The sequence below is a fragment of the Tachypleus tridentatus genome, chromosome 7 (assembly GCF_004210375.1).
Source record: "Tachypleus tridentatus isolate NWPU-2018 chromosome 7, ASM421037v1, whole genome shotgun sequence".
NCBI lineage: Eukaryota > Metazoa > Arthropoda > Merostomata > Xiphosura > Limulidae > Tachypleus > Tachypleus tridentatus.
Window position 1 is genome coordinate 157,231,520 of NC_134831.1, and position 13,211 is coordinate 157,244,730.

Sequence of the window (13,211 nt, forward strand, 5' to 3'; positions counted from 1 at the left end):
AAAAAAAAAACAGGGTTTTTAGTGGATTGACCAGATACAGGTTTTTGCTAAGATAGCAGGAATTTATTTTATGAAAAGTGGTTTTTATGCGTTAAAGTATTATCATCAGAAATCATGTTGTGTTTCAATTTTCATTTCATTGAAGTGAGTTTTGAAGTCGTCACTTGTACAGTATTTAATTTTTGTCAATTAGACATAATTGTCTTGGCTTGCTGAAACTGTTGTCAATATGCATAGAACTACATCACTGATCTAAATTAACCCCTTTTTAATGGGGAAATTCCATGTAAGTTTGATTGTCTTGTTTGTGATAACCTCAAAAGTTTCAGCAACAAGCCCCATAGTTTTTAATGAGATTGTAGATCAAAAGATATGAGAAAAATCCAATGTTAGTAGCAGTGTGTTACCAAGAGAGACAGAACATTAAAATGTGTGATATGGCTAGGTTTGGAGGCTAAATGTTTACGTAAGATAAATACTACAATGACAGGCAGAGGGGAGAAGACCACTCACATGCCAAATCAAAATACCATCCAATTAGATGTATATGTCAGGAACTGACTGAGAGATATTGCAAAGAATTTATTTTACTTTTGGGTAACTCTCCACCTCTGCATCTGAAACAAGACGTTTATTTAGTCTCTTACAGGGAAGAAAGTACCATTCACAGAGGAAAATCTCCATACAAATATCTCCAGCAGTTTGGGATTGTGGAAGTTAGGGCTCTCCAATGCTTCTTTGTAAGGATACGAGAAAATAATGCATTTAGAGGATAATACCAGAATGTGTTCATGTACTACCGTTATCAGTCGCAACAATCTGGAATTAGGTTCCAACCAACAGATAGTGCAATGGATTATTACAGCTAAAAATAGCAAGCATAAGCCAGGAGTAATATTGTAATGGGGCATCCTACATTACACTTTCAGTTAACACCCCAGCCCCACATTTCGAACAATAGGGGAGTGCAGTTGGTCTCTTACAGGCAGGAAATCACCATTCACAGAAGAAAACCTCAATATCGGCATCTTCAGTAGCTTGCTCAAGTGGGAAAACAGGGGTATAAACACATATGTGGAGAGAGTACATAGGCAAAATTATTTGAAATTAGGTCCCTAGTCAGGTACTACAACTATAAAGAGCAATCGTGAACAAGGAGTAAGGCAGAACTACAGCTGGCGCTGTCTGTTGTTTAGTGAAAGATACTGAAATGGCAATTTCAGTTTTCTTAGATATAAAACAAAGCCGTTTTTCAGAATACCCCATCTCATTGGTAGACTAAGTCTGAGCAGATACATTTAGCACTTTTCCTACTCTCTCATGCAATGCATATTTCAGGTAAGTATTCTTTAAGAGACAAAACTACCAGCTTGATAGAATATTATGACGTAGAACATAGTAAATCTAGTGATTAGTTCCACATGGTGTTTTGTGTGAGAGTTTTCCCTCCTTATTTTTTCTTTTGCTGAATGTGTAAAGAAGAATGTTATATGCAAACGGTGGCAAGAAATGTATGAAGACATACAGATAAAATTGGATCAAAAGAGAAGTTGGAAAAGAATACTAACAATCTAAACACACTAAAGCTTCTGAGTACAATTCCACGTACCAGCCTAAAAGATTTATGTCAAATATCAGTATGAAAAAGAGTAAAGAGAGGTTGTGATATGACTAATCTAATAGTAGTTGACATTTAAAAAGCAGTTGGTAAGAATTAACAGAAAGGAGCATACCAGATGGGCAAAATTATAAATCAACCAGTTAAAGTGGAAGGAGAAAATTCTCTGGAAAAGAAGGTAAATCATGGGAAAAATGGGTGATGATAATGTCCAGATCTTTTTTACATAAACATGACACAAAAGTAACTCAGCTATAGCCAAATAGGTTCTTTTCTTGTCGTCATAGAGGGCAATCTGTAGATTTACGACTTATAGTGGTCATGTTTTTCATAAGTATGTAGAAAAACTGAAACCATAGATTAGTGATGAACATAAATCAGATGTTGAGACTTATGAGGGATTTGATCCGCATCAACGTCTCTGCTCCTCTAAGCAATATAAAATGATCCTGAGGAAAAGGTACAAGACATCTCCGATGTCAGTCGAGGAACCAATTCTGATATGGACAAAATAACTGTCAGACCAGGAGCTAAGACAATCAAGGTTTAATAATATCAATGATAGTCGTCCAAGAGATCAAGTGATCTTTCACGTTAAATGTATGTATTAAATTATACCTTCATGATTTGATTAGTAAAATTAAAATGGTGTCTCGATTAAAACATTGATAGAACTAAAAGAGCTTTGCAAAATTTACTCTTTAAACTATCAAAAGGAGTTGTACTGAGAAATATCTACATGATAATAGGTAATAGAGTTGAATTATTACACAGTTTGATGGCTGGTGTTTGTAGATACAACTCTATACATTAATAGTTTGCGTGACTTAGAAGGATTTCTAGAAGTTTAAAAACTCAGATAAAAGGGCATCGTCATCTTTATTTTCCAAACTTTCAAGTTACTTTCTAAGGTGAGGTATTTATCCAACACTTTGAAAAATTTACTCATTCTGTCTGTCGTAGTAGTTGTGAAATTTGTGTAGAACACATTATACAACATTTGCTAGACATTTTCGAGACCTCTAATGTAACATAGTATTCAGGGATAAAAAGAGACCTATTGATTCATTTAAGATGTCCCATCCTATAAACTAAACTAAAGCTATCAAATAAATAAATTAACTATATTAAAACCTGCCCTTATCATTCATGTAGTAATCACATTTTCTCTTGAACACTCTTAAATTTGCTGCCTCCATAACATCTGAAGACAACTCACTCCATAGGCTGGTCACCCTATTCCAAAATATGTAAATCTGTTTCAGGTTAAGATGACACCTGCATTGCCAATTCCTTTGACAATCTTAAACATTTCAATCACTTCTTCTTTAACTTTTTAAAATATCATTCAAGCTCAGATATCTTAATCTATTTTCATATGACAACCCTTTCATCCAAGGCACCATTATGGTAATTCACACCTGAACCCTTTCCAACAATTCAATGTCTAAGTATTCTAGAATTAAACACAATATTGTAAATGTGGCCTAGTCAGTGACATAAGCAGTGAAATTAGAACTTTTTTAGACTTGTATTCAGTATTTTTGTAAATACAACCTAAAATCCTTTCCCTTCTAAAACTAGCAACAGCACAGTACTTCGATGGCTTAAAAGACTAATCTGTCATTTCACCAAGATTCATTTTTATCATAACACTGTTGATGTAATTCTCATATACTTTATACTTACAATTCAAATTATGATAATCTGCATACATTATCTTGCATTTGTTAAAGTTAAAACATTTTTATTCATTTGCCTAACTCACTAAAGAATCTAAATTCTTTTGTAAAGCAGCAGCATCCTCTTCACAGCCAGCAATACCCAATACTTTAATATCATCAGTAAATTTAAGTAGTTTATTGACTATTCCTTCATCTATGTCAGTGATGTTAATTACATAAATAGCAAATATTTTAATACTGAGACTGAAGTACACTACTTACAACGTTAATTCAGTTTGGCTGAACTCAATGTATAACAACCAGCTGCTTTCTTTCATCCAGCTACTCTTTTTATCCAGTTAACCAACTCATCCGCGAAACATATAGAAATGAGTTTTTGGACGATTTTTATGTGTTACTTTGTGAAATGCTTTGTAAAAATTATTTTACATCAAATCTACACTCTATCGTCATCTTTATAAGTTCTAACCTTTTCATAGAATGTCAAAAGATTTATATTACAAGATTTTCCTTCAGTGAAACCATGTTGACTATTCAATAAAATTCTAAACTTTCTTAAATGACTTTGCAAAGCATCTTTTATCAGACTTCCCAAAATGTTTCTCACAACTTTTGTAAAATCAATAGGCATTTAATTGCTGATACAAATTTTATTATGTCCGTTGAAAATAGTTATGGCATATTTAACAGTGAGAATAGTAAGACTAAGTATAATTTTTAGCAAGATATAAACCATCTTCAGCTATGATAGTTTCATTTTTCTAACATGGTAGTTTGTCTCTTGAATTGGTTGTCTTCTGTATTGTAGAAAGGGTAAATTTAAGTGAGTTTAAGAAAACCTTGATAAGTATATGAACGATAAGGGCTGACTTTAATTTTCTGTTCTTCTTTAATTATTTTAATTTAATTTAGAGGATGGAAGAGACGAGATGGACCAATAGGCTCCATGTTGTTCCAAAATGATTTGTTATATTAAAATCCTAGTAACTAATCACTATATTTTAAAAGATTATTAATAAATAATATGAACTTGAAAGAGACTGTTCACTAACTAAAACCATATTTTATGTAACATGCTATAACCTAAAACACATTTCAGTGACCATGATCGTACTTTTTAACTTACGCTGTTAAGACACAAGATAAACCAATCTCACTATAAATGAATAAGTTTTTAATACATTTCTTTAAAACAAGAAGTTACTTTTTGTTAGCATAGCAAAATCATTTTTACCCATCAGCATACAACTGGATAGCCTTAACATGACTTAGTTCCCGTGGAGTTAAAACACTAGCTTGTTGTTTGGACAGAACTTCCAACTTCTCTATTTCCGATTTAAGTGCAGTATCTGCTTGTAGTGTTCTTCCAAGACTAACCAGATCCAGGCCTAGACACATCACCTGACCCATCACTAGGAATGAAACACTAATACTTAATATTTCAGAGAATCGACAAAAACAAATTCATGACGACACTGAAGAATATTGTAACAATATTCATTAGTGATGCTATCTATAGTCTTTAGAAAGTGTTATTTTGTATATGTGAGTACATACACTTATAAAAAACACAAGGAAAATACATATATGCGTATACTCAAGAGACGTAAAAACTGATAAAACATTTTAAAAAAATCTAGGTGCATCCAGAGTAAGTACGAATAAATATATAAGCTTAATAAAGTGCTATATTTATGTTATGAATTTCGGTAAACCATATTTGCACATGCCTGTATAGCAAATTTGAGGATATTCTGTTTATTATACCTGCATGTTGAAATAGAAATGTATAACAAAATTCTCAAACTATGTTGGAATTTCATCCATGTTTGGAAAAATGTGAAGTAGAATTAATTTTAGTTACAAAGCTATTGCAAGGTTTTATAAATAAATATCGAAAAAATACTCTTATTATAATTACATTTTAAACTTTTTAAAGAATTTTAACACGGTGAAAATTAATTTAAGCTTACCTTTTGTAAATGTTTTACAGTGTAATGGTAAATATCATTTTGTTTATTCACTGGGAAAAACAAGAATAAAGATGTTTGGCTGATTATTGTAAAACAATCGTCTATTAATTTTTATCTTACCAAAACTTGGGTCTGCTGCTTTCATATTCTCTAGAGTTTTCTTCAAACCACCAAATATTTTATCGTCATACCATCCAATAAACTGCAGCAATGAAAGAGCAAAATTTTTAATTTTATTTTATACCCAACACAGATTTACTTGTATATTTTCAGGAAGCATTCAAATGACTTCACTTGGGAATATATAAACTACATTTAAATAAAATTAGTGACTCTCGAAAATATATTGTTTTGGAAAGTATTGATCAAAATCTGATTGTGAATAGGATAAAGATGAATATATTTACTGTTCTTTTGTATTAGTACTCTTATAGAAGTTTTTGAAACTAGAAATCGACAACTTTGGTTTTTCGAGTACGATTGATGTGTCAGAAGTATCAACAGTTAGTTGAATAAAACCTTTTGATGTTACTTTGGAACATTTTATTTTCATATGGACATATTGTAAAAGAAGAATGGTAATTTCTTGCATTGCGTAATAGTCTGGATGCTGTAGAATAATACATGAAGAAAATAAAGTAGGAATAGAGCTTTGTTAAATGTGTTTGTATTGTGAACGTCATAAGAAAACATTTTTATTGTACTGCGAAATTTCTGCCTATTTTCTACATTTGAAGAACATTTTCGAGTTTAAGAATCAACATTTTTTTTACGAAAGCAATAGCGTATTGTTGCCAACTGAAATTTGTAGAAACTCGCCTAAACGTTTTGAACCGAAACATCGAGGAGACAGTTTTCCATTGTTGAATTACTACAGTTAGTATACTATAAATCTGGGAAGTTATAACTGTGTTAAAATCTTATCAATCAAGAAAGTACAGATATTTGACCAAAAAACTTTATATATTTCAAACATTTTAAATCATTTATCTTCAAAGAATTAACTTCGGACATTAATGTTACTTGGAAGATATTACATATATTTGTCGGTGAAAATTCAGCTTGTAAACGGCATGAGACCAGCCTAGGACAGAGAGCTAACTAGTTACCTGTTAATTGAATTGTAATATTATTAACTTGAAACTAATTCGCTTATTTTGAATGATCGATAAAATTTGCAGTTCCAGGTCAGGTGAAAGGGTGAGTATTTTTTTAAGTTTGTAAAATATTTGAATATGTATCATTATTTGTAATAGTCATTATAAAAATGTATTAGTGTTTGTATATATGAAAATATATTTGTGTTAAGAAAGAAAACTGTGTATGTCAGTCTTATTGGTAAATATCATTCATTTGATACATATCGACATACAATTAATTTATAAATTAAAATTATAATTTCAGGCTATTTGAAATCATAATAAGTAACATAATAAATAAGAGACTCATCCCGGATATATTATAATATATAACAACGTGAATAGGAAGAAATGAAGATATACATAAGGAAGACTGAATATTTGTTTGCTGGCAGTTACATATTGTCTATTTTATAGCTTATAAGCTAGGATTCTGCTGTTGAATGAGATTTTAAGAACGTTCTAAAATTAACGTATCTATGACACATTTAACACTCTATCCACTTTAGTGCGTAATGTGAAAAATAAAAAAGTGATTGGCTAAAAACCATGGACACAAACATCACTGATCAACTTATGAATATTATCATCAGTATTTCTTTAGAATATAAAAGTGACAAACTGAAAAACTCATTCAAAATGTGCTGATTGTCTATTCAAAGTCGATAGACCAGTCTTTCACCTTCACTGCAATAATCGTTTTGAGACAGATAAGTAGGGACACAAGTTGTTAATCAATTTACAAGCTAGGTCAATAAAATTTGCAGACTTTGTCGTATATAAGTAATAATGTTGTTGTTCTAAAAATATTTTTGTTTTTGCTTTTGTGAGTTTGATATATTATTGCTATTAAAACTATTAGAGTTTATTCAAGTCCTCAGTATCATAGAAATGTATTTGTAACAAAATTATTAAAATATTTGGTCATTTTATCACTCTTTCATTTTAAAATTATCATTTTTTGGTCTTGGTTTTTCTATTTAGAATTACCAGTAACAAAATGAACTGCAGTTCAGTTTCTAAGAAAAAAACTGTATCGAACTTGTTTCTACAGAAAGAATGTTGTAATGTACCTGAGTAAGAGCTGCATCAAACAGCTTACATGCTTGGTCACTGCTGGTTGATAAAACAAGACCTTCCTCTGCCCACGCCTGACAAAATAGTGAGGAATAAATATATATACATACATATGTCGTAAATTTAACATAGTTAAAATTTATAAAAAAAATATCTTAGAAAATATAAACAAATGCATTACATCTTTTGAAACTGAAAATTGCCTGTACATTTTACGTGGGCATATATGTCAAAATACATAAAGATTTGAAGATATCGCACAGTTTCCCATAACAATTTAACAGCATTCGAAACATATATAGTACTTGTAGGGTTCGCAATATGAGTTCCCAGAAGCTATATACGATAGAAAACCACTAAAGAAAATTTCAGGACTACATATGTTCTGGAGATAAAGGTGTGATGTTACATCTGCATATCATAAATTACTAACGTTTTAGAAAATGTTTGATTTGTATCCTAGTTGTATATTATGTAATAATCTGAATTAATTTTAAACACAATGTTAATGAATTACCAAGAACAGAGATACAACACAACTTGTCATTATTCCTGCTGTGCATTTGTAAAATTTAACATACATTTTGTTATACTTAGCTAACTCAGCTGAAATATGTTAAAAACCATACTTTATTAACCAATCATTATAAATATTTAAGTTAATAAATATTTTCAATCAAAGCTGTAATCGTTTACTCTGTCGAGAAATATCTAAACTCGAGTTATGTCGCAACACAGAATTAATTTTGTTTTACATTACACTGCGTATTGCTCCATGGAGAATTTTTAATGTTCCAGCCCAGCTTTATATTTGTCGTAATTAGATTATTTCAACTCTTCTATGTGTATTTCTATTATTTACAATTCTTACAATACTTACAATTGTAGAAATCAAATTAACCTACCTAAAGTTACATTTGTAAAAATTTGTTTACTTTATAACGCCTTAATGCGCTAAATTTGTGTTTTAATTAAAAGTCGATCATACACTGTTCTCTATATTGAACTGGAATTTACACATAAAATCATCAAAAGTTATAAGCTGGCCATGTTACTGTGTTTTTGGTTATATTTTAAGTTGTAAGAATGAATGTAGTTTTCAACTGATCTTTTTAAACCTGCGTCTTAATGTAAAAATGTCGATTTATGTTGACTGAATTGTAACTGCACACCAAAAATTGGTCTTGTACTGTTTCATTAGTAAGTTAATTCTCCCTGTTCTTTATCAGTAGATAAATTAATATGATTTGATTAGCCAGTACCAACATACTACAGCACTGTTAGATATAGTGACATAAGATCTAATGGCAGTAGCATTACTCAAGTTAGATGAACTTTGTTAATCAGCAGATAAAACTTTAGTCTTCAGCCCGGTCTTTCTTCTTTTAGCAACTTAGTGGCATAGCGGTATGTCTGCGGATTTACAATGCTAAAAACGTGGTTTCGACACCCGTGATAAACAGAGCACAGATAGCTCTTTTTATAGCTTTGTGCTTAACTACAAATAAACTTTTATTATAATAGTTGGCCTCATGCATTTTCAAATTTCATAAAGCTTTTCAGAAAAGTTCAAAAACAGGATTTTAATTTAAATGTTCGAAAAACAAGTGATATCTTGACAAATAATGTTTTGAGAAAACAAGTCAACACTTTCATTTGAAATAATGCTTTGACGAACATATTTTTCACTTCATGAACACCTATAAAAGGTATATTAGCATTATGACTTAGGGGTAGGCTCTTCTGACCCCTAATTATCCAAATATTACTTTTTACTATTGAAAATTTGGTTATGTATATATATATTATGAGTAACTTCTCTTGATGGCTAGCTGTTTAGTTTGTTCCAATTCGTTATATATATATATATATACACTGTTGTTGTTGTTGAAGGATTTTTTCTAGTTAACGTTTATATAACAAAATTAAATAAGTCTATAGTTTTGTCTATAAACTAATCAAAGAAAATTGTAAGCATACTTGAAATTAAGTACTCATAGTAATATATCTGGCATCTGATCAAGAATATAACATGTTACTAAGAAATTATGACAGCGCTGCTGTGTTAAGAAGGTTCTTTCCTATATGTAAATCTAAAAAATGCTGCTCGTTGATATATCGACAGATTACCATTTTTTATTTTGAGTGATACTAATATTTCTGTAGAAGGTGATATATTTAATAAGAAACGTGATAATAATTACAATATACTTGCAATAAAGCAGGTTATATATGTAATGACATTCTTATTTGAGAAAAAGGGAAACATATAAATGACTTAACTGAGGTTTTGATTTAACTGTAGGTTATGGTTTCTAGTGTGCCAAAAAAGAGAAAATCAGCATAAAAGTACATCAATTCAAGCATATCTGACAATGTTGCTCCAGATGCAGTAATCTCAAGCACAACCTTCGGATAAAGCAGTGTTAAAAATCAGGTTTTTTAAGATCATAACTAACATCAAGGGAAGACTAAATAAAAAAGTGAACGAACAGAAAAATCGTCACTCACTAAAATACTTGGACCGAATGGACAGTTTCTGATTCCTATTACGATTGCTACTAGTTTTTCGGGCAAAAATGAAATGTTAAGATGTTTGTTCAGAACAAAAAGTGAACCAAATATAATACAATGCCACACTTATAAGTCTTATAGGGTACTAGTGTGATACTCCTGGAAGAGAATTCACAACCCATATACTAAATTCCACAGGTACCTGTGTATTCCTTTAAAATGCGTGAGGTCCATCCTGCCCCATAGGGAGGTTCAAATTTCTGTGGAATAGCAACTGTAATGCTTAACCTTTTCCTATGAAAATAGATTCGTACTTTAAAAATCAAAAGAAATATATTACTAGGTTGTACTACATCTATTGCACTTATTTAAATTTAGCAATTAATTCCTCAAATGTTTATTTTTCTTTAAAGATTCCAAGGCTTAAATATAACATTGCTTAAGCGAATTTTTAACTATCATATAACTTTCCGTAAGAGTTAATTGAGTAAAGTGAAGATTAAACAGCTTTTGTCTATCTTTTATTTTAATTTGTGATAGCATCATTTAGCTTTCATCTGTAATTTAAGTTGAGTTTTATTTTACTGCCACTGAACATAAGTAAAGAACAGCCAGAGAGTTGGGAGTGTGTTGTTTAACTAACTGCCTTCCATTTGTTATTTCAAAATTAAGGACTGCTAGAGCAGATAACTTTAGTAGGCTTCAAATAAATCCTTAGAAAAAATATCATAGTTTATTTTTAGATAAGCACAAAGCTACACAAAGGACTATCTACGCTAGTCGTCTCTAATTTAGCAGTGTAAGACTAGAAGGACTTTTACCAACGAATAGTAAGGTTGATCGTCATATTAAAGCCTCAACCACGCTGAAAGCACAAGCATGCCTGGTGGGACAGGGATTCGATACTGCAACTCTCATATTGCGAGTCATGTGCCCTAACTATCTGGCCAGGCAGGACCTGGAGCTTATGAAGCATAAATGTAGGCAGGTTCATGATGGCACTCATGGATTAGAGCTTCCCACAGCTCCAGGATGCTTCTTCATGGTTTCCTTTCTTGTACGTTGTTATTCAATAGCTTTGAGCAGTTTTTGATGATACCAGTGTAGTATCGAGTGCCCTAACCACCTGGCCATGCCTGACGCTAAACAATGAGGCATGAATAATAAAAACGTACCAGGTTAACGTAGTATCTGGAGACTGTTTTCTTTTTTATACGTCATTAGTTGACGACAATTAATGGAAGTCCTATGCATGTTCATGACGTATGTATTGATTCCATTGCTTTGTCGTAAGTAAAGGTAATGTCATTCTTTTTCTGTTTTGTCAATATCGACAGAACGATGGACACTATAACAATATATCATCCTGATGATAAATGGCTGGTGCCAGTCAAGACATCTATGTTTTTAAATTTATTTGTAAATACGTATTTCAGCTCAGAATAAATTAGATATGTGGGTTTATAACTGAATAATTATTTTGTCATAGTCCAGAATAATGCATCATCTTTAAGCCTTGGTCAAATCTAAGCCAATAGAGGTGGGTGGTGGGATACTCTCTTTACCATATCTTCTATAGTTTTGATTACGGGCTTATGATATATATATTATCTTTGACGCTTTGTCAATAAAGCATCGCATTAAAGAAAACAAAGGGCCTGACGTTGTCATCTACTCTACTCCGTATTATGCACCAAATCAAACAAAACTAAAATATTCATAGCTAGTCTTTATTGCACAAATACTTATTAAGATTCCCATTAAACTTTCTGATATTAACTGCATCTACCAAATTTGAAGGTAATTTGTTTTAAAGGCCATCCACCTTGCTAAAAAACAGAAGTGTCTAAGCTGAAGATATCTCCTGCTCTAACAAAACTTATATTTGTGTTATTTAGACTCACGATTCTCACCATTAAATACGAAAACAAGATACGTTAACACAATCAATTTTTTAACATTCTTAAACATCTTAATCAAATCTCCTGTAAATATTCTTTAAAAAACAGAGAAATAAAGTTCGTAGGTCTGAACCTATTATCATAGGATAAAATTTCCATCCCAGGTATCATCTCAGTTGTCTTCTTCTGAACCATGTTCAATAATTTAATGTTATTAGTAAGGTGAGAAGTCCAAGATTGGTCACGATACACCAAACGGGACATAACAAATGACCTAGGAAATGATATTATAGCTTTTTCAAACATATATCCAATATTTCTCCAGATACAACCTAAAATTGTATTTTTCCAGTCACTGGCAACAATACTTTGCTTGGGCGGCTTAACACACCGATAACCACAAAACCAAGATCCTTTTCTTCCTTAACACTATTAAGATAGTTTCATTCAAAATTATACAATTCCAATTGTAGTGTTCCAGATATATTAACAGATCAAAACAGCTGCGTTTGTTGCGGTCACTGCTTTGCTTCTTTATTTGCGAAAAGTCCCCGCTAGAACAGCGGTAAGTCTAAGGATTTACAACGTTAAAATCAGGGGTTTGATTCGCCTCGGTGAGCTCATCAAATATCCCGATGTGGCTTTGCTATAAGAAAACACTCATTTGCCAAAAATGGATCTTCTGTAAAACACAACAGCAGTAATACGTTCATTAATTATTCCATTTAAAAATAAAAGTTATCCCAAATGAATATTATAGATTAGGTGTAAATATATTACACAATTATTATTAATACTGATCCTGATAAGAAAAAAAAACCATTATGATGGAAATCAAAGGCTCGTCATCATTTTCACAAATGGTTACTTGATGTAAGTGAGATTGTTAATCAACATCATGTGGTTTCTCATACACAGAACATGCGTATTTTCTAAATGTGTTTATAGAAGAGGTTTATTTTGAAAATATGAGCCTTTAAATTAACTTAATCTAAGATTTCTTTTAGTCCTCTTGAACAGTGAATACATCAATAGAAGTCATCGTTGGAACAGCTGTACGGCCTTTAATAAAGACCGATTAATTTAGCAGAAAGAATAATAACTTATTCAGGATTTTCTTCAAGACTAATTTAGTCGAATGAGAATGGAAATGCCTAGGATCTAAACTAAAAGCATAATTGTATACTTGGCAAACAGTAACGCTCCAAACTTTTGGAATGTTAGTTTATGTTCATGTATTTAATTTACTTTACACAGAAATAAACGTTGTTAGGGCTCTCGACTAGGAATAAGAGGGTTGCGGG

At 31.4% G+C, this 13,211-nt stretch overlaps 1 protein-coding gene across 2 annotated transcripts in view; it reads right to left on the reverse strand.

Moving 5' to 3' along the window:
- Positions 1–13,211, reverse strand: part of LOC143256988 (tetratricopeptide repeat protein 38-like) — a 46,490-nt gene that overhangs the window by 27,218 nt on the left and 6,061 nt on the right. For both annotated transcript variants that reach the window (XM_076515011.1, XM_076515010.1), the window contains exons 3-5: positions 7,489–7,566; positions 5,397–5,478; positions 4,538–4,715 (exon numbers count right to left, since the gene is read on the reverse strand). In XM_076515011.1, the coding sequence (XP_076371126.1) occupies positions 4,538–4,715; positions 5,397–5,478; positions 7,489–7,566 (338 nt within the window). The remainder of the gene's footprint in view (positions 1–4,537; positions 4,716–5,396; positions 5,479–7,488; positions 7,567–13,211) is intronic.